The sequence below is a fragment of the Fusarium keratoplasticum genome, chromosome 5 (assembly GCF_025433545.1).
Source record: "Fusarium keratoplasticum isolate Fu6.1 chromosome 5, whole genome shotgun sequence".
Classification (NCBI taxonomy): Eukaryota; Fungi; Ascomycota; class Sordariomycetes; order Hypocreales; family Nectriaceae; genus Fusarium; species Fusarium keratoplasticum.
This window is the reverse complement of record NC_070533.1, coordinates 963,887-982,986: the sequence shown is the minus strand read 5'-3', so window position 1 is coordinate 982,986 and position 19,100 is coordinate 963,887. Positions and strand designations below refer to the sequence as shown.

Genomic DNA, 19,100 nt, shown 5'->3' with positions numbered 1-19,100 from the left:
GAGCTGCACTGCGGCGTTTTACATCGTGCATTTTGCCAAGACCTCGAGTCCGTCATCGGGACGTTGGACATGTTGCAGAGCCGACCTGTTCCAGGGGTATGCGTGTCTCGCGAGAATGGTTTGCAGCGGCTCTTCTTATAATGCTCAGCATGACCAGGCAGGAAGAAGGAAAGAATAGGATAAAAGGGACGGGCTCACGGCTGTGACTGGTTGGCAGCTCCAAGGTGAATGTCGTGTGAACGGGTGTGGTACAGATCAACTGACTACACATCCCTGCCGGGCTGAACCGCCGCCGGGCAAACTCCTGGTGGTGACCAGACGCCTACGGCGGTAGAACCATGGAGCCTGTTTCGCATCCATGAAGCCCAGAAAAGTCCAGTGGAATTTCCCATTTCCCCAGTGGATTGTTCCAGCTGCCCTCCTCGCCAGGGCAAGCTCCCCCTCTTTGCAGCCGGCGTTTCTCCCCCGCCCGCTTCCGCCGCAGTCCTGCACATTTTTCGGAGGTACACCCTCGGTACTCCGTCTCCGGCTCGGGGGTTTGAAGAGCAAAGACTCGCCGATTCAGGGAAGCCGCTTCAACCTTCCCAGAACAAGGTACAGCATGAATTTCGAAGAATAGGGCGGTCTGCAGTTGACGGAGCAAGGTTGAACTGCAGAGCTACCCTTGTCCCTAGCAGCATCCGGGTTGTGGTGGACTCGGGTTTTGCCAACTTGTATCGACCCTTTTTTTATCACTCATAACAGCATGGGGGGCCGTCTGGAGAGCTACACCTGGCCAGCAGGTACCCTTGGTACATGAGAATTGGCGGGGGTGGGTACAAGTCCAGGTTCATGTGAATGGAAAAAAAAACCTCCTCCATCTTCAGGCTGCAGCTAGAGCCGCGGTGGGTAAGGGAGAGCGGCTCCATGGTGTGAGGAAAGCAGTAAACTGGGCAAGTGAGGAAATCGTTATCTTCCTTTTGTTTTCCTTTCTCCCTTCCTTGCAGCAAGAATCTCACCACTCACACTGCCCCCGCGCGCGGTCTCGATCCCGAAAACCTGGGAGAATGTCTCTGCATTGTCTTTGCAATTGGCGCTCGTGGTTCGCCCCTCCTTCCCTCCGGGTACCGGTGGACCGGCATCGATCGCTGGCTGTTTTTTTTCCTCGGCTGCTGGTTGGTTGCCTGCGGCAGCCACGCTTGACTAAGAATAGCAGTACATCACTGTGTGGATTTGCATCCTGGCGGGTGTCATGTACCCCGTCGCCATTTCATCATTTCTGGGCTCCGACTTGGACTGCCAATGACTCCTGTCTCGTTACCTGACACTCTTGCTTGTCCGAAATCATAAAAGATCATTTCATCTCGTCGTCACCGTGTTGCCCAAAGTCTACGCAACCCCAGAGAAACTAAAATCTGTATCCACCTGCTCCCTCCCTTTCTCCCACTCCTCGAGAGTTTCTTTCAAATTCACGCATCCAATCGCACACAATGGGCCTTTGATATTCGCCCATCGACATCCCATCCCATCACCATCTCCACTCCCACTCCTCCTCCACTTGGACTGGACTGCTCCTACGACCGCCGCGCCATCCCCGGGCTTTATTTCGTCGGTTCGTTCGTCACGTCAGCCTGCCGAGTTCCTCTTTCCTCCATCTCTTCCTCGTCACCTTTAAACGAAAGTCTTGCCTCCATTCAACTGGCTGGCTGCTCCCTCCTACTCACTCCCCGACCGCCATCTCCGGCTTCGCACCGCACCGCCAGGTCCTTTGTTTAGGATCCCCTGCCCTGTCATTCGGCATTGGAAACCTGCTGAGCTGTGAGCCTCTGACGCAGTGACGTCGACTGCTCTGTGCGTCTCAGTCGGTTACAGCAATCGGCCTCCACCCCTGTCGACCGCTGTCGAGTCATACCTCGCGCCCCTTCAGCGCCCCCGGACAGGCCTTCAGGTCCCCCCAAAAGCGTCACCAACCTCCTCCTACAGCGCGCTCAGAGAGTCCCCCGGCGCCAATTTCGTCTTCTACCGATATCTTGCAGCAACTCACACGCTTCACCACTTACTCACCGGGCAGGCATTTGCAATACCGCCTCCACCACCCCACTCCACGCGCTCCCAGTTGCTGCGCTGGGCTGTACCGTGCTGCGCTCCAACAGACCGGGCCCGCCATTGAAAGAGAAAAAAAAAAAAAAAGTCACCAGTCAAGGTTTTGCCTCGCAAGCCCTCAACTTCGTCACGTCTCGTCTCGACTTCGGATTACCTCGATCTCGGATCGACTCGTTTCGACCTGTCTAGGGTTTTCCCCTCTTCATAATCGTTCTCGCAATCATCCAGAGCTCCTTCCTCGTGTCCGGTACTCTTGACTCGGTCACGCCTCCCCTCTCTTCTCCATTGCTCGCCCCTCCGAATCGGCCCCTCCACACCCGTTTCCGCTTCCGTCCTTCGCCGCTCTTCAAAACTTTTTGCTCTCTTAGCCGACGACCACTCTTGAACCTTTACCCGACAATCATATCCTCGCCTTCACAATGGTGCGCAATATCGTCGTTCTGGGAGGCAATTCCCACCCCCAGCTCACAGAGAACGTCTGCAACATCCTCGGCGTTCCCCAAAGTAACCGCATCCTTTCAAAATTCTCTGGCGGCGAGAGCCGTTGCGAAATCAAGGACTCGGTCCGTGGAAAGGATGTCTACATCATTCAATCCGGCTCGGGCAACGTCAATGACAACCTCATTGACCTCTGCATCATGATCTCGGCCTGCAAAATCGGTTCAGCAAAGCGAGTCACTGCAGTTGTCCCACTCTTCCCCTACTCCCGACAGCCCGACTGGCCCTACAACAAGGCCGGCGCTCCTTTGTCGCAACCCACTGGGGGTTCCCGAAACGACTACACCTTCGAGAGCGTGCCTCCCACGCCTCGTCCTGGCGCCCCTCGGTCTGCCGGCTTGCCCAATGGCGTTAACAACCTCACTGAGAAGCTGTCCAAGACCGCCATCGCCAGGGAGAGCGCTGCCAACGGCGTCAACGGTGTCAATGGCACCAATGGCGACTACGCGCCGCCCCGCCGATCAGATACGATCTCCAGCACCACTTCCAACCGTGGTCACCAGCAGGAGAATTCTATTTCCTCACAGCGAAGTTACACTACCCACGACTACGAAAACCAGTCCAACATCTCGGCCTTCCAGCCCAAGCCGGGTTACAAGCACTGGATTGCCCAGGCCGGCACTCTGGTTGCCGACCTGCTCACTTGCGCCGGCGCAGACCACATCATCACTATGGATCTTCACGATCCCCAATACCAGGGCTTCTTTGATATTCCCGTCGACAACCTCTACGGAAAGGCTCTGATCCAGAACTACATCCAGTCGCAAATCCCTGGCTACCAAAACTCCGTCATCGTCTCCCCCGATGCCGGAGGTGCGAAGCGAGCTACCCTGATCGCTGACAGCCTCAAAACGGATTTTGCCCTGATTCATAAGGTAATTCAAATAATCTCTTGATTCCCCTCTGTTCAAAACTCATACAATACCTCTAGGAGCGCCGTCCGATCCGATTCACCGAGCACCGCAATGCCAGCATGATGCTTGTGGGTGATGTCGCAAACCGCATCTGCATCCTGGTCGACGACATCATTGACACTGGAAACACCATTACGCGCGCTGCTAAGCTTCTGAAGAAGGAGGGCGCTACCAAGGTGTACGCTCTTCTCACTCACGGAGTGTTTAGCGGTGACGCCATTGCCCGTATCAACGCTTCTGCCATTGACAAGATTCTGGTTACCAACTCGGTCCCCCAGAATGAGCACCGACGACAATGTCCCAAGCTCGAGGTGATCGACATCTCGCCCGTCTTCGCCGAGGCCATCCGCCGCGTCCACCACGGCGAGTCGATCAGCGTGCTCTTCCAGCACAACTAAATCACCAACTACTGACATCCACGGTTTGTCACGAGTGACAACATCAACCAATCATACTATGGCGTTTTACTCGACATGGACGAATACTCGAGTCCTGTCGGAACCTTGATTTCTAAACGGCCTTGTACGAGGCGCATCCCGCCCTCGGTACCGCAGTCGCGACGCTCATCCCCGTCATGCGACGTTTTGTTCTGACCTGGGATGTTTTGTTTTGGAGTTTAAGGGGAGCTTCTTTGGGTGCTTGTCTTATCTGCCAGGCCTTGGTTTCCCGGCCGTTTCGATATTTTTCCATTTCATCCCCCACCCCCTAGAATGTATCCTGACGGGATACTTGGAACGGCACACGTCGGTGTGCAGTACAACAAAAGGAGACACTGCGGAAGGAAAGGGTTTGGTATAGGCTGGTGCAGCGTGGGTAGGAGGAAGGGGTTTCTTGCTTTCTACTATGCTGCACAATCTCATCCATTCCCACGTTTTGGACCCTTTCTTTCTCCTTTGTTGATTCCTTGATTCTTTTGCTACACACAAACACAAACACAAACAACAACAACAAAATCTTGAAAAACCTTGCTTGAGGGTTAGTAGCTATCTACCTACCCCACCTCCATCCCTAGCTGGATTGAGGGGAAACGGTATGTCTTGGAGAAAACAAAAAGGACCTTCTTTCGAGATGTGGTTCTCTTGATATCGCAAGTCTTCCAATCGCATGAGAAAAATTCGAATCGTAGAAATGCGGACCAACCTAAAAAGAGAGAGATGGTGGAGTTTTATAGACGGGTATTTGGCCAGGGGAGTTGAGGTGTTGCCAGAAGGGCCAGGTTAAAGAAGCCAGCTAGCCTTGCAAATGGCGGTGCTGCCAGATAATGAAATAAAAAGTTGAAATGAATTCTTGCTGTTCTGCTGTCGATGGTGATTCTGCGGCTATTTGATGTCATTGATCGGCTGAAGGGAAGTTCAAGGGTGCAATGGAGAGGAAGTATCACAGCTATTTGGCAGTTCAGATTCACTGCTATTGCAGAGTATCTTGATTACTGTTCTTGACCATCAAAGTCTTGAATCATCAAATCATCAATTCATAGCGATTCGTGCCAACTTAGAATACACGAGATCGTTTTCCGTCGCCCGTCTACCGATCTGTACCTCGTGAGTGTCGCTGTCTAGGTAATGTTCTTCATCCCCTCAGCGTATCTGTGATCTTGTATCATCACATCCCTCAAATCCGGCACGCCCTTAACGCCACTTGTTTCTGAAGACAAGAAACAAGTCAAATAGTAACAAGACACAGAAAAGTGCCTTGTTTGATATAACACACTCGATCTCGGTGTGTATACATCAAAATGTTGCTCAGGAGAACTCTCCATTAGTTTAGCAGCGCGGACATGCTACTAACCATGTCCACGTCCGAAGGAATCTGCCATCCATGTGCCGTGGCAGCACGGCGGAATGCATCAATAGCCTCGAAGATGTTGTAATCCATCGACCCCAAGCCATCTACCCGGTCAAGACGGGCTGGGGGGTCCATGTCGCAGAGATTCATCCTGACTTCGAGGAACACCTTTTCCAACGACAGCGCGGGGGACCAGCCCGAGTTTGTGAGCAGCTCTGAGCATATAGCGCCGCCTATGGTAACATGGCCACCACCACCGTGGGCGAAGGGGAGGAAGCGTGGGCGGATGACACGGACAAAGGGTGGTGAAATTGGGTACGAGCTGCCGAAACGGAGTTCCAGGACAATGCTGGAGCAGCCAGCGCGCTTCATATCTTGCGCAAGGGGGAGGTTCACGTCAAAGCTGTGGAGCTCGACGATCCAGTGGAACATGTTGTCCAGCTTGTCAAAGTCGATATACCATCCTAGCGAACCGAGATCAGTGCTGGATTGTATCTTTTGCAGGTCCTTGATCTCTCGGTTGAGGGCACGTAGGGCTCCTGGGGATGACGCCGCCCAGGTCGGCTCGGCGAGCTTGGGAAGAGAGGCCAGATCCAGACCGCCAGGCCTGAAGGTGGTAGTAGTGCCGGCCTGTGGTTGGCCTGTGCTGTTCCGGTCCTGCATCCCCGTCGTCAGCTTGGATGGTCGTAGCTCTCCCAGGCCCGAGTCCGTGGAAGTTCGTCGTCGTTTTCGCACCGTTTGTCTCTGGCTATCCTCCTCCTCGCCATCCGAGGCCAGGAGATCGTCGAGTTCCCCATCAACCTCCTCAAGCACATCCCCATCTTCTTCGTCGAGCAAGATAGGGTTCTCTCGCGTGAGGCCCGGACCACCGACAGAGCCTTGCTGTCCGAGAGCACGACGGCGGGCAGTTGGAATTGCCGACAAGGGGATCAGGATTTCATTTCTATGGTCACCGATCAACCGATGTTGAGGGTCTTGCCTGAGATAACCCTTCGAGGTGAAGACTGATTTCTTCGGGCGCCATTGGTTGCCAGTTTGTGAAGAGGCATTCACCCGAACAAATAGGTACCGGCACTGAATCCACTCAATTTTGTCGATAACAAAATGCGGTTGTGTTGACACGTATCGGGCCGGATCGTTGACGATCTCGCACATGCTGATAGCACTGGAGATATTGAGCCGAGAATTCGGCCATGCTGAAGAACTCTGTGTTATTGAATGTCAGCCAACAATCACCACCAACAGAGAAGCCACAAGACGGCCATAGAATGACTGCGTGATTAGCAAGGACAAGGGGAACACTGTGAGTGAACGTATATCCTAGAGAGCCGAACGCTAGATTAATCCAGCTCCCCATGAGATGTACGCCTTAGCAGAGAGTATCCCCTGCCCTACCGTCTTCGACCTTCCCGTCCTCCAGGTGTGGTCAACTTACCAAGTGGCTTCCGTGAACGCCCCCCATCGTGTAGCCCTGACTGGTCGAAAATTCCTTGCCCAAATAGACTCCGTTGCCGTAAGCTCGTCCATGCAGTGTCGTAGAAAAGTCAAGCCCAGTTCGAATGATGCTGTGCCAATTCTCGAGCGGACTTCCATGCCATGCGAATAGACTTGGGTGTGTTTTTGGTTGCCCGCCAATTTCTGTCAGTTTCGTGAGCTCCTTGAAGAAAGCCTCTTCCTTCTCCGGCGAGCCCTGAGCGAAGCGAAACTGCATCCAGCCCGCTCCCATGCCCTGGACAATGCTGGGACTGTCTGCTGTCCCTCCCGCCGGCGATTGGCCATTAGGAATTGGGCCGTCTTGAACAATGAAAGATCTGTTCGATGCCACGATCCAGTTGAGGAGAGCCAATGTCGAATTATTCATGCCCTTCCAAAGGGACAGGCTACTTCCTGGCCTTTCCACAAGGTAAGATCTCATTTCCTCGACAGACGGGATCATCCTAGTCAGTTGAATGAGATTGTAATCACGGTCCGCGGTCTGAAGCTCATCGATATCCTTGTTGTGGTGGAAAAGCATGACGCGAACCCAGTCTGTGCTCGGATGGGTCGCATGGGTTCTCATCTCGTTTTCCGATAGTGGCAGAACGTTGATGGGCGCTGTTTGTGTCTCAATGATTCGAAAAGTGCACTCCGAGTTCCCGGGCGATTCGATGATGCACGTGTGTCTCTCCACAGCTGTCTCGATGTTAGTGTTGCCATCAACCGGGAACCAAAAGAAAAGTGTCCACTTACTCGAGTGCACGATAGGCACTGTTGTTGTCATCTCCTTGGGCCTGATGACAAGAAGGACACAGTCACCCTCCTTCATCTTTTTATGAGAGCCATAGTCGGCGCTAGAAAACCGAATCTTCTTGTCCCTGAAGGACACCTCCACGTCCAGATACTCTGAGGGGTCCTTGAGGGAGCCTGGATCAGCCCATTTCAGACCCAGTCCTTGGGGAAATTCGCGAAGACGATTGCTGAAAACGGCAGAGTAGAAGAATGAGACAAGGAGATCGACCACGGCTGGGTTGTTTATAATGTCGTGCTCGATGCTCTGGCCAAACCCGAGAGACAGGTACTGGTAAAGGCAGAGCAGGTTTCCGCAGACGAAAGGCTTGACGGCCTCAAACCCTCCATCCATTCTTTGATGGCAGACCATGCAGTATTTTGTGCATTTGATTAGTCTCTGCAGACCGAACTGCATCGCCACAAGAAAGATGTTGAGATCTTCACCTGCTGAGACGTAGTCTCGTCGAAGGAACTCAAGACTAAACCAATCAGCAGAGCTGTCCCAGTCATCTTTAGAGTTTTTGACCGAAGAGGGAGCGTCTCTGAAGTGACTACCTCGACTCAGATCGAACTTGAATGCCTGTGCTTGGTCCCAGGAAAAGTTGTCGGATCGTCGAAGTCGTAGAAGACTAGGGAACTCTTGGTTGAGCAGGGGATTGAGAGATGCTGACATGTACAGCGGTAGAAAATGATCGCTGTCCCTGCTGTTGTCTTCGTGGGGAGGATGCTGGGACTCCGTGCTATGGTCAGACTCGAACATCCGTCTCATTGTATGGTAGGACGGCTTTGGACTGGCACATTTACCGAATCTGAATTGCACCATTGACTGGTCGGAGGGTAGACGTATAAACTCGATCGCAGAGGGATATCCCATTGGCAATTTGATCAACATGACCACGTACTCCGAGGACCTGAGGTCCCATGCCTCCAAGGCTTCCTCTGGGATGCCGAGTTTCGAAACACGGATGGACAGCGAGAAGATACCAGAGAGGTTGTCGACCTTCTTCGTGAACGGGACAGAGATACAAAAACCTTCCCTCTTGGCGTCTCGCAGGTGCCGCTTCAAGCGAGTGGTCGATCCTGGAGAGCCAGCCGCACATCTCGCAGCCGGTCTTCTAGGCGGCAGCGGTGTGATATCAATGCGATACTCCTCGTCCTCATCGTCCTGGGAGAAGTCGTCACTGTCGAATGCAGAGTCGCCATCTGCCCCATCCTCATCGCTGCTGATGACGGCTGTAGATGGATCGCTGTTGCTGAGCTTGGCAGTCAACCGTCTGGAAACCAGCGAGATGACTTCGGTCACATTCTTGCCTTCGGTCAAGGCAGCGAAACTCTGAAGCCACTCATCCATATCCTTGGTGGCGTGGTCTGACGAGGTGAATATCATGAAGCTCGAGTGTCTAGGATAGGAATCGGCATCTGGATATTGTCAGCTGGATTATTTCTGCTTTCCGCAGGGGATTGGTGATTGAATGTCCCAGCTCAGTGTGCAGTCCAGAGTCTGGGGAGCAGTCTCGCAAGATCATACCTGTTGAGAGAGCCTGGATCTCCAAGGGCGGCTGCCCTTCCAGGCCATAGGTGAATACAATTTCTCCATCTGAGTCTCCCTTTCGCACATTTGTGACGTGCGGGTCGTTATAGCTGGACGTAGCGGCCCTAAGGTCGAGGTTGAACTGCTTGAGACCCATGGCGGCGTCGACTGGCCACCGGTCCCAGCGTTTAGCCCCGACGTTGAGGGGTGGAAAGACGCTGACCAGAAATCGTGACGAGCATCTGCAGAGCTCGTCTAGAGGTGGGCAACAGGTGGTCAAAGATGGGCGAAGTGAGACGGCGAGGCGATGTAAAGCCCAACAGGTGTAATGTTCTGGGGCGGGGTCAGTTGTGTAGACGAGTAAGATTCAGGGCGAACATCCGACGCCCAGATAATTCCGCTGATGGGTGAGGAAAAGCTAGATAAATGTTGGCAAGATGCAGCATTTGAAAGATGTTGGGTGCAAGATATACCTGGGAGGAGAAGCAGTGGTTCAGGTCACGGGAGGGCAGGTGCGTTTGCCGTTTGTTTGCAGTACCTACCCTGCCCAGGATGAGGGGAGGAGAGTCAGAGCTGGATGGCCAGCCTGTGCGATCCGAGAGGAGCGGTTTTTCTAGTTCCAAATGACTTTGTCGTGTGTCACAGGTAAGCTAAAGGGAGGGAGGAGGGAAGAGTCGGTAGGAGTGAAAGACCAGGCGTAGGTGTAGGCGTGCATGGGGTCATTGCTGCCTGTCTGTGTCTGCCTTTGCAGTTCGTTCGCATGGCACGTTCGCCCGCGGTGTCGGCCACCTGCAGTAAGATACAGTGGGTGGCAGTGGCAGTGATGGAATTTGGGCTTGGGCAAACATTAACCGAAAGTTACAGCGAAGTTACTTGGGGAGGTTGTGACTCTGTGACTGACCTCAGCAGATGTAAAAGAATTCGTTTATATCGAGAAAAAGAGTGAAAGAGCATCACAGATCTTATTTTCTTAGCTGCTCAAAGAATACAGGATTACGTTGAAGATAGCGTGCTCTTACCGGTTCCCTGAGGTACAACAAGCTCGTCTCCATGGATGACATGGCCATCTCCTCCACTGCACGGTACATCGCAGCCACTCACGCTTACACCAAATGAATGAAGTAATCTACGAACATACGGCGCAAGAGAAGTAGTACAGAGTCAAACAGAAGTCTCGAACCCTTGAGATAAAGTGCACACACGACGCAAAGTGATTCTTTTTCTGCTGATCAAGGGTCTTGCCTAGAACTCCACGACCTGGCCTAAATCAGCCCTATGGAGCGCTGGCGCCGATTTAATTAGTGGCGATGCAACATGCAGACAAGCCCCATCAAACAGAAGTATTGAGACGAGTTCATTGAGCCTCTCGTGTTTGGAGCCCGGGGACGAGGTGAAGCAAAAGGGTTTAAACAGTCAACTGTTGCACTCGCCATTCAACACTAGGCAGCAACGGGCAACCTCACGTATGGTATCCAAAGAATTCAATTGTGCTTGGCGTTCCAGCTTCACGGCCAGCTTCGAGACAACCAGGCCCACCTGACGTCCCTTGAAGCCCGGGACCTGAGCGAGTGGGCCTGGGCCGCTCAAGCTCCCGAAGCTCGACGTCAGGATCTCCACTGTCAGATGCTCAAGTGGACTGGAGGTCGATCAAAGATCCAGGGGCATTTTATCCCCGGCACCATCTCACGTTGCGAGTATGCCATGCTGCAATGACAGGGCAAGAAGTATGCCCTCATTTACAGCTTCATCTCAATTGGCACTTCTCCTACCGGCCTCCATGGCGCAAATCTTCATGCCCAAGTCCCTTGCCCGTTAATTGATCCAGACCCGATTCGGTAACGCGTGGTTCAGGTCTCACTTCCCTGTCGGCCCACCCACTCGCTGGTCATCCCTCCAACACTTGCATAAAAGGGATCACTCACGACAGCTCTCCATCAGCATTTCTCGTATCCATTTCCCCCTCCCTCGACAACTAATTTGCTCTTCAAGAACCGGCCCACGGCCACTCCTGTCTCGTCTCTCGTCATACCATCTCTGTTTGTCGTTGCCATAATTGGCGTCCTCTCGCTATCATCGAAATGCGTCCTTGACAACGTCTTGTCGCCCTCGTTTCATGAGACTCGTGGCTCAGCCCGATCAGCCAATTACCTACCCGATGCCAGCCATCCGTGTCCTCTCGACGACTACATAGTCCGGTCAAACGTGTCGCTCCCTTCCACTTTTGCGATTCTTGCTTTGCGATTTACTTCGGCCACGTTGCTTTGGTGACTTAAACATCATGGCCTTCAACATCTTCTACGGCCGACCACGCCGGTTTACTTCTCGACGATTGACTTATCTTGTCCTCATCGCCCTCGTTTTCGCATTCACGATTTTCACCATCCTATCACCTACTACCACGCATGTTGCCGCTCCAGACAATGCCGCCAAGAACGCGGAACCCAAGAAAGGCAAAACTTCTGTGTCCAGCCTTCGCGAGTCCCTCACCAAGGGCATGACAGGCTTGAATCCCTTCCGTGGGCCCTCTCACCGGCCTCCGGTTCGAGCACAGGACTCGTATCACGGTTCTTCTTGGTGGGCTGATTGGAAGTGGCTGTCTGTGCCCTTCTCTAGCTCCCTCACCCTCGACGAAGACCGTGCTCTTCTACCTCCGCTCCGTGATCGCCCCTTCATATACTGCTACTACGATTCTACTCTCAAAAAGTCGAGGGAGGAGAAGGATGCCGAAAGCGACCTGCTTCTGACCTGGCGTCGCGCATGGTGGGCGCAGGGTTTCCGACCTACCATTCTGGGCGCTTCCGAGGCCATGAACAATCCAATGTATGCCGAGGTACAGAGACTCCAGGTAGATCCAGAGCTGAAAAAGGACTTGATGAAATGGCTGGCATGGGGAGCTATGGGTACCGGCCTTTTGGCGGAATACACCTTGTTCCCAATGGCCCTCACCGAGGACCATCTGTTGAGTTTCCTTCGAAGAGGTGAATATCCTGCCCTGACTAAATGGAAGGGCCTCGACAGTGCACTCATAGTCGGCCAAAAGGACGACGTGACCAAGGCTATCCGGTCCTTGCTAGATTCCGACAGCTTGAAGACAGCCAAGAGCGTCATCGCGGGGGCGCCCAAGGACACGTTCAAGACGGACAAGACACCAGATTCCCTGGCCCATTACAGCCCAGAGCTTATCAAGAAGCAATATGCCAAGGTTCATGAAAGTCTCACAAATGGACGAGCGAAGGGTCTGGGGTCTCTCAACAGGCTGATCAATGCTCATATGCACATCGCCTGGCAGAACAGCTTCCCCGATGGTATCGACGTTCTCAAGCCCTTCCCTGAACACACCACCGATATGGTCGCCCCAGCGATGAAGCTCGCCAACGCCCTGGCGTTTTGTCCCGACAACCCGATCCCTTCTTCATGTCCCCCCAGGCTTTCCAGTTGCAAGCGCTGTGCTGCAGGCTCCGCGGCCTTGAAGGTCAACACCCTTGAACAGTACCAGAACTCGACTCGCACCTACGCCATTGGAACAGTACCTCATCCTTGGACTCTTGCCACGCTTTCGAATCTTCGGGAGAGGATTGATGCTGCCTGGATCCGAAAAGAGTCTCCTCGCGATCCATGGCTTGAGACCATTACCCAGAAGATCTTGGGTGACAAAGTGTCCAGCAACCTCCGCATCATGCGCTTCAAGCAGGCTGTGGCGGATGAACATGCTCCAGCGCATGCGCTATGGTTAACAGCCGAGGCGGAAGTTCCCTCCGATATCAATTGGCACTTTGGATTTCGCATCCCGCAGGGCTCTGGGGAAACAGACAGAGCCGGCACAAAGCCAGCAGAGAAGGCCAAGGACGGAAAGGCTCAAGATTCCAAATCAACGAAGGGAAAGCGCGCAGAAAAGTCGACAAAGGACGATAGGATCGAAAAGCCGCAGCCAAACCCCGATGAGGTCGCCAAGGGGAAGGAATTGAGTCCACAAGAGAAAAGAAAAAAGGAGCAAGCTCTTCTAGAGCGTGCCAAGAGGATCATTGCCCTAACCAAGCAAACCACCGACACTCGACAGCGCGCATCCCTCGAAGCGTGGAACTTGGCTGATACGGAGGCATGGAAATTTGCACGTGCGTTTTTGGCACGTCGCAGCATGGAACGAAACGAATGGGAGAAGGAGGAGGCCAAGTACAGCGGCGGCGCTGGCTCTGAAAAGGGGCGTAGCGCATGGAGCCGGTGGAAGGATTCGAAGGAGAAGAAGTAATCAGGGGATGGATCTACTGCATCATATGCGGTAATGGACGCAGCGATGTTCTTTTATCTCGACGACGAACTGTATTCGACATGACGACTTTTGGCGTTTGGAAGTGTATATCATGGAGTTTATGACGGCGGAGCAAGAGTTTGATGATGGAAATTGGGGGGTTTGTTCACGACAACCCTGCTCAGGGAGGTATGCGAATGAGCGCAATGATGGTGGCTTATCGTTTTTCAGCTATGAATCCAAAGCACAAGCAATTTCTTGATTTTCTCCAATCTAGGTCCTAAAAGCTTCAACTTAAGAAGGGAACATGTCGTCTATCTACCAGCGTCAACAGAATTCTCCAACAGCAGCAACATTTTCCAGTCACAGCCATCACGTCTTCCTCTCGACGCTCCGTCTTTCTTAGACACGGATGGTATCACCGCCCATCTCACCACCCAGCTCACGAGAGGTGGGACCGCGGTGCTCCGATCCAGCTACTTTGCCGAGCGTGCCATTGGCGAACTTGGGCGTGATGATGCCGTTGCCGTTCTGGGCATGCGCGTTGCCGGTGTAGGTGCGCAGAGCGAGACGGGCAGCCTCGAGGACTTTCTCGGCGTGGACGACGGCCTCGTGGAGGGCGTTGACGGTAGGGTCCGCGGACCGGGCGATGCGGGCGGCTTCCTGCTCAGCGCGGAGCTGGATGATGTGGCCGTTGAGCCAGACACCGTCGAGCTGGGCTTCGGTCATGTCGCGGGCACCAGCGATGCGGCCTCGGCAGGTGGGCGTTCCGCAGAGGCAGTCGAAGGGCTGGGCCATGTGCCATTCGGTAGAGGGGTAGAAGAACTAGTATTTCGTTAATTGAAGAGCCAATTGGGAAAGGGGCCAATGGACTCACGGTGAGTTCATCACCGGGCTTGACGCCCTTGGGGCCAACTAGAACGTTGAAATTGCGCACATCGAACAGCTAATCGTGTTAATCAAGAGATTCCCTCTAAGCAAGGGAGGGACGATTCAACAACAGCCGGGGGTTCTCCTTCAAGTAGGTTCAACTAACGAGAGTAGGTTCGCAAGAGTGGTTGATGTACAGCAGATCGCTGTTCAGGTTGAGGTGAGTGTCGCGGCCAGTCTGGACGGTCGCGTACGTGGGCTCATTGGCCGGGGTGCAAGGGGGGAAGTCGAACTTTGCGAACACGGCAAAGGGGGGGAGGGAAACGCGCGAGATGCTCTTTGTGGTGAACTCTTCGGCGTTGACGACGACGACCTCTTGGATGTCGGGGTGGGAAGGCTGCTTCCAGTGGGGGACGAGAGGAGCCATCGTTGATGATTTAGGGTAGCTTGATGAAGCTATCGAGGACGTGAGTGGATGGAGGAATTGGAACGATTGGTGGTGTTTGTCGTGCAGCTGGATATCGTGATGGTGGTTTTACAGATGAAGGTGAGAAAGAAGCTCGCGAAGGAACAAAAGGAGTGCAATTGAGTTAAGAAATGGTGGTGTTGTCGAGACCTCGGTACATGAGAGTGGAGTTGGAGCTTTAGCTCTGGGTGGATTGTGGAGAGACGGAGATCAAGCTTGTGATGGATGGATGGATGGTGTGGAATGAGTTCTCAATGAGGATGCCATCATTACAAAACAAGAGTGGGCGATCCGTCATCTTTAGTACCCGTCTCATCGGCCCTTAAGCCAGCAGCAGATCGAATGGACGTCCTCGAGACTGGGCAGTGGAAAGAGGATACACACAAAGTGAGCCCACCCGCATACGCAACTCCCGTTGGTGAAGCCATCTTTAGTCTCCGCAGCGCCGAAAGCACCACGCCCCCTTCTCCGTCCGCCCCGGCGCGCAACCTCTGGAATGGATGGATACACACGGTAACCTGTGGTTTCGTACAGTTTGCTGCTGGTACATCGATCCAATGGCGGGGTATCAAGCGTGGGAACAAACGAGATGTGAGCGGGGCGCCATGAGGCGTCTAGTATCCGGTTTGCCGGTCAAATCAGCCCAGTAGGGAGAATATCATCTCTTTGCTTCTATTTGGTACCTTGAATTGGCCGTTGAATTCATGGGGCAAGATGTTCTCCGCTGGCGCGAATCTCAGGGCGTCGGCACATGTGCGTCATGAGGACCATACGCGATTCACAAGGGGGAACCCCCACTAACAAAGAGCCTATCAACGACGAGTGTGTAACCCAAGCCGGTAACGTAAAAAGTTGAGCGGTTGCCACGGGAAAGATTGAAATGCTAGAAAGTTTAAGGGCCCCATGATAGACGAGGGGAGGGGGGACACCCCTGACCTTCCCGTGGCGTTGAGGCTGTTTTGGCGATGAGGTGTGGAGGGGTAAAAAAAAACATGGAGGGGCAATGAGCAGCTCTCTCTCACAAGCTTGACCGGGCAAATGTCTGTGAAACCCCATGAAATTTGATTCTAGCAGGAATAGCCTCTGCAATTGAGAGGCACAGCCAAAAACGAGGCTTGTGTGTGTGTTTAAAACGCGCAACTCTGCATGTTCCATCGGCATTGGCACGAGAAAAAGAGAGAGTCTCGAAAAGTCTCATGAGCCGGGAAACGAGGTCATCAATCGCGAAGCCGCCCCGGAACATGTGGAGCCAAGGCGTGACCTCGGACAGGCCGGGTTTCCCAACTTGAAAGAGCCGAGGCTGTTTTACCCCCCATTTGCCTCAGCTTCTCCATCTCCGTCGTTGTCACCTTGGGAGCTTCCAATTGTTTGCCCATGATGGGCAAAGTCCAAGTAGACAAGTAGCATTAGGCATTGGATACGGTATTAACCAAGACCAAAGAAAAAGACCTGTGAATCGCCGTCTTCAACTCCCAATTCCCCTCTCATCATGTGTCCTCCGTCACAGCCTGGAACCACACGCTAGCTACGCACATAGTACGACGCCATAGTCTTGGTCCTCCAGATCCCATCGCCGGCGACGTCACTTGACCACGCGTGGCCTCGCGTCAATGGTCTTTCCCCCTCGCCTTGTCTCCAGCTCTGCAGACGCCTCTCGTGGGGAAATCGCTCAACCCCTTGTCACAAGTTTTGTCGTGAAGCTTTCCCCCCCTCCAAGTTGAGCTGTCAACAGCCCTGCCATCTTCCGATGAGCTTGCCAAGACCAATTAGCTCTCCTCAGCTTCGCCCACCCCAGTCTCGCCTCAGATAAGCCCATCGACAAGGGGCCCCGTCCCGCAGATGCCATGCATCCTCGTTTCGTGGCTGGACGCTTCCCCAGACAGTTCGAAAGCCGCCCCTCCACACCTCTTGCTTGCTTGCTTGCTTCTTCCTGTACGAGAATGTGAGCACTTGTTATATGCATGGCCCTTTGGTCTTGCCTCTCGCTCCAGTTAAGCGGTCTGATCCTCTGCCTCCCCACAGCTCCGATGCTGCATAGACCAGTCGGTCTCGGACCTTTTGTCCCCCCCATGAACCCACGCACTTGGCTCTCGGGCACCCCTGTCTCGGGATGGTGACGGGACATTGCCGTGTGTGTTTTTGCTTTGCTTTGCTTCTGCGGTAAAGGGGCGGATCGTAGCCTGATGGGATTCCTGCTGTGTGATCGACGCGGAATCTAGGACATTGCTTCCGCGTCCACACCGTTAGTTTCTGTCAAGACAGCATGGCGCCAGGTAGGAGAGCTCTTACCAGTCAAGTCTCTCAGAGAACAACGACTCCATCCCGGTCTGTCTTGCTCGTGTAACTGAGCAGAGAACCGGTCCGTCCCGGGTCCGGGAATCTGACATTGAGCTCGGTCGGGGAATTGTGTTTCGAGTATCGGCCGACTTGGGTGCTCCGGCGAGACGCATCCTCCGCGCCACGACACCAATGCAAGTCTCTTTCGATTCGCGCTATGACACTGAAACAAAACATCGAGCTCGGTCAGAAGCCGTGGTCTGTCAGTCGACTTTGCGGGGGAGAAATGAGAAAAGAAGAAAAAAACATCTCGTGAGGTCCGTCGATTAAACTATAGGGCCTTCGCTATCGGCGGCAAAGCTGGAAAACACCAACGCCACGTTGAGTATGTGCGTCTCGCAACGTCAGAGCGCGCATCCTGTCACTTTGTTCTAGACTGTGCTGACGGCTGCCATAGCCATTCCAGGGGAACTGCCGGCTCGTTCGTGGCTTCGATACTCTTGGACCTCGGATATCCTCGAAACGACAAGCCGATGCAATCCTGTGACAACATGAGGTATTCTTCGATCGCCCACTTTGTTGGTCTTGGCCTGATTTTCGAATTTTTGTAAAGAAAGAAGTATTCTCAGGTTCTCAAGCGACGAGAGCTTCAACCCCCCTTTTTTTGCTGCCTTTTCCTACCGAGCCAAACAAACGAAACACCACAACACATGATTGTACCCGATGCGGAACAAACTGTTTGTCATTTTTATCATCCTTACGAGGATGATGATGAATCTCACGATGCTTCAATTTGTCCAGATATTAACGTATTATTTTATAAAGGCCGATAAAATCAAGTGAACCAAATCCTTCAGCTCATGACAAGTGCCTGGGGTCATCGCCAATTGATTTCCCTAGCATCATGAATCTCCGAGATTCGGGTGATACGAATTACGAGCGAGATATTTTCGAGGGGCTAGATTGTGAGATCCAGTGGACTCAGGATTTCAATTCAAACGCAGTTCCTCCTCGAAACTCTGAACCTGTTGACAGTCTACAACGAGTGTTGTGATCTGCATGTCTGGCCCCTCTCTGCTTATTGCCTACCTATTGCATTCGATACAAACATTTCACAGAGAAGAATGGCCGAGACTAGTAGATCAAACGCTTTACTTCTCGACATAGAGTCATAGAACCAAGTGAGTGCGAGACTATTGTGTCGTTGCCAAAGGCCCAAGTCCCCTTGCCTCAGTCCTGCCCTATCATTCAAACCCAGCTTCAAGACAAACGAATCAATGGTTGGTCAATGGCGCCAACGCCAACTTCACAACGATGTTGTCTCCACCATATACCCCTATTGAGCACAACGTCTGCTCGCTCAACCCCATTTTCCCTGCTGTTCAATGGCATGAGTATGGCTTCGTTTGGACTTAGACAAACATCCATAGTTCTGGAAAGCATGAAATTCATATGGGAAGTCAAGTGTTAGGGTAAAGAATCATAAGTTTGGTTCCTGGGAAGCAGAGACGTACCCTCCTTGATAGGTCAGTCCATGGACATTGTCTTGACACATTGGAAGATGAGAAATACACCACCACCTTACACTTGCATGGCAAATGCGTATCCTAGTGGCCAATTGCCCCAATGCATGCCTTGCTACAATATTCTGGATATCAATGAGCAGACGCCTGATGGAGAACATTGGCAGAATATATTTGGCATGGCACTCCACGAGGTCCCATGACGTGTGTCGTCAGATGTAGAGACATGATCATAGAGCACTGATATAATGCATGCAGAACGACACCATACAGACTCTACCCGCCTAACGACAACTGTCGCCATGGAGAACGACTGGCGGCTTTTGCTCAAGTCCAAGGGATGAATGACACCTAGTAGGCCAGAGAATAGTCTCTTATTGTAATGACAAGACATGTCTACCACTGTCCACCATCCGTTGCCGCCATGGTTGCCTCAGGGCCCGCATTAAACGACACGTCTGGTCAAAGATGATAGTCTTTAGGATACCCAACCTCTTAGACGCATATCTTGCGCATAATTAGGGCAGGGCATTATTCTCCAAACGCGCAGCACACGCGTTGCCCCGTGACAGTAAACAATAGCGTACCTTGATAATTCCCAGGTGGTTCATTCCCAGCTCCACTCCTTCCTGACCCAAAC

The 19,100-nt window shown here is 53.0% G+C and overlaps 4 protein-coding genes across 4 annotated transcripts; 2 read left to right on the top strand and 2 right to left on the bottom strand.

Annotated features, from left to right (window-relative positions):
- Window positions 1–2,501: 2,501 nt before the first annotated feature.
- NCS57_00696900 (uncharacterized protein) lies at window positions 2,502–3,892 on the top strand (the record flags this gene model as incomplete). The annotated part of the gene is made up of 2 exons (XM_053056835.1): window positions 2,502–3,455; window positions 3,512–3,892. 2 exons carry the CDS (start codon window positions 2,502–2,504, stop codon window positions 3,890–3,892), a joined length of 1,335 nt encoding a protein of 444 aa, XP_052913030.1.
- A 1,360-nt stretch (window positions 3,893–5,252) lies between these two features.
- NCS57_00696800 (UBC core domain-containing protein) lies at window positions 5,253–9,235 on the bottom strand (the record flags this gene model as incomplete). Its single annotated transcript, XM_053056834.1, has 4 exons — window positions 5,253–6,485; window positions 6,715–7,451; window positions 7,509–8,966; window positions 9,076–9,235. 4 exons carry the CDS (start codon window positions 9,233–9,235, stop codon window positions 5,253–5,255), a joined length of 3,588 nt encoding a protein of 1,195 aa, XP_052913029.1.
- Window positions 9,236–11,356: 2,121 nt separating this feature from the next.
- NCS57_00696700 (uncharacterized protein) lies at window positions 11,357–13,324 on the top strand (the record flags this gene model as incomplete). The annotated part of the gene is made up of 1 exon (XM_053056833.1): window positions 11,357–13,324. One exon carries the CDS (start codon window positions 11,357–11,359, stop codon window positions 13,322–13,324), a length of 1,968 nt encoding a protein of 655 aa, XP_052913028.1.
- A 402-nt stretch (window positions 13,325–13,726) lies between these two features.
- On the bottom strand, window positions 13,727–14,621 carry NCS57_00696600 (Post-SET domain-containing protein; the record flags this gene model as incomplete). The annotated part of the gene is made up of 3 exons (XM_053056832.1): window positions 13,727–14,149; window positions 14,202–14,270; window positions 14,361–14,621. The coding sequence occupies 3 exons, from the start codon at window positions 14,619–14,621 to the stop codon at window positions 13,727–13,729; spliced, it is 753 nt and encodes a 250-aa protein (XP_052913027.1).
- Between the last annotated feature and the right edge of the window lie 4,479 nt (window positions 14,622–19,100).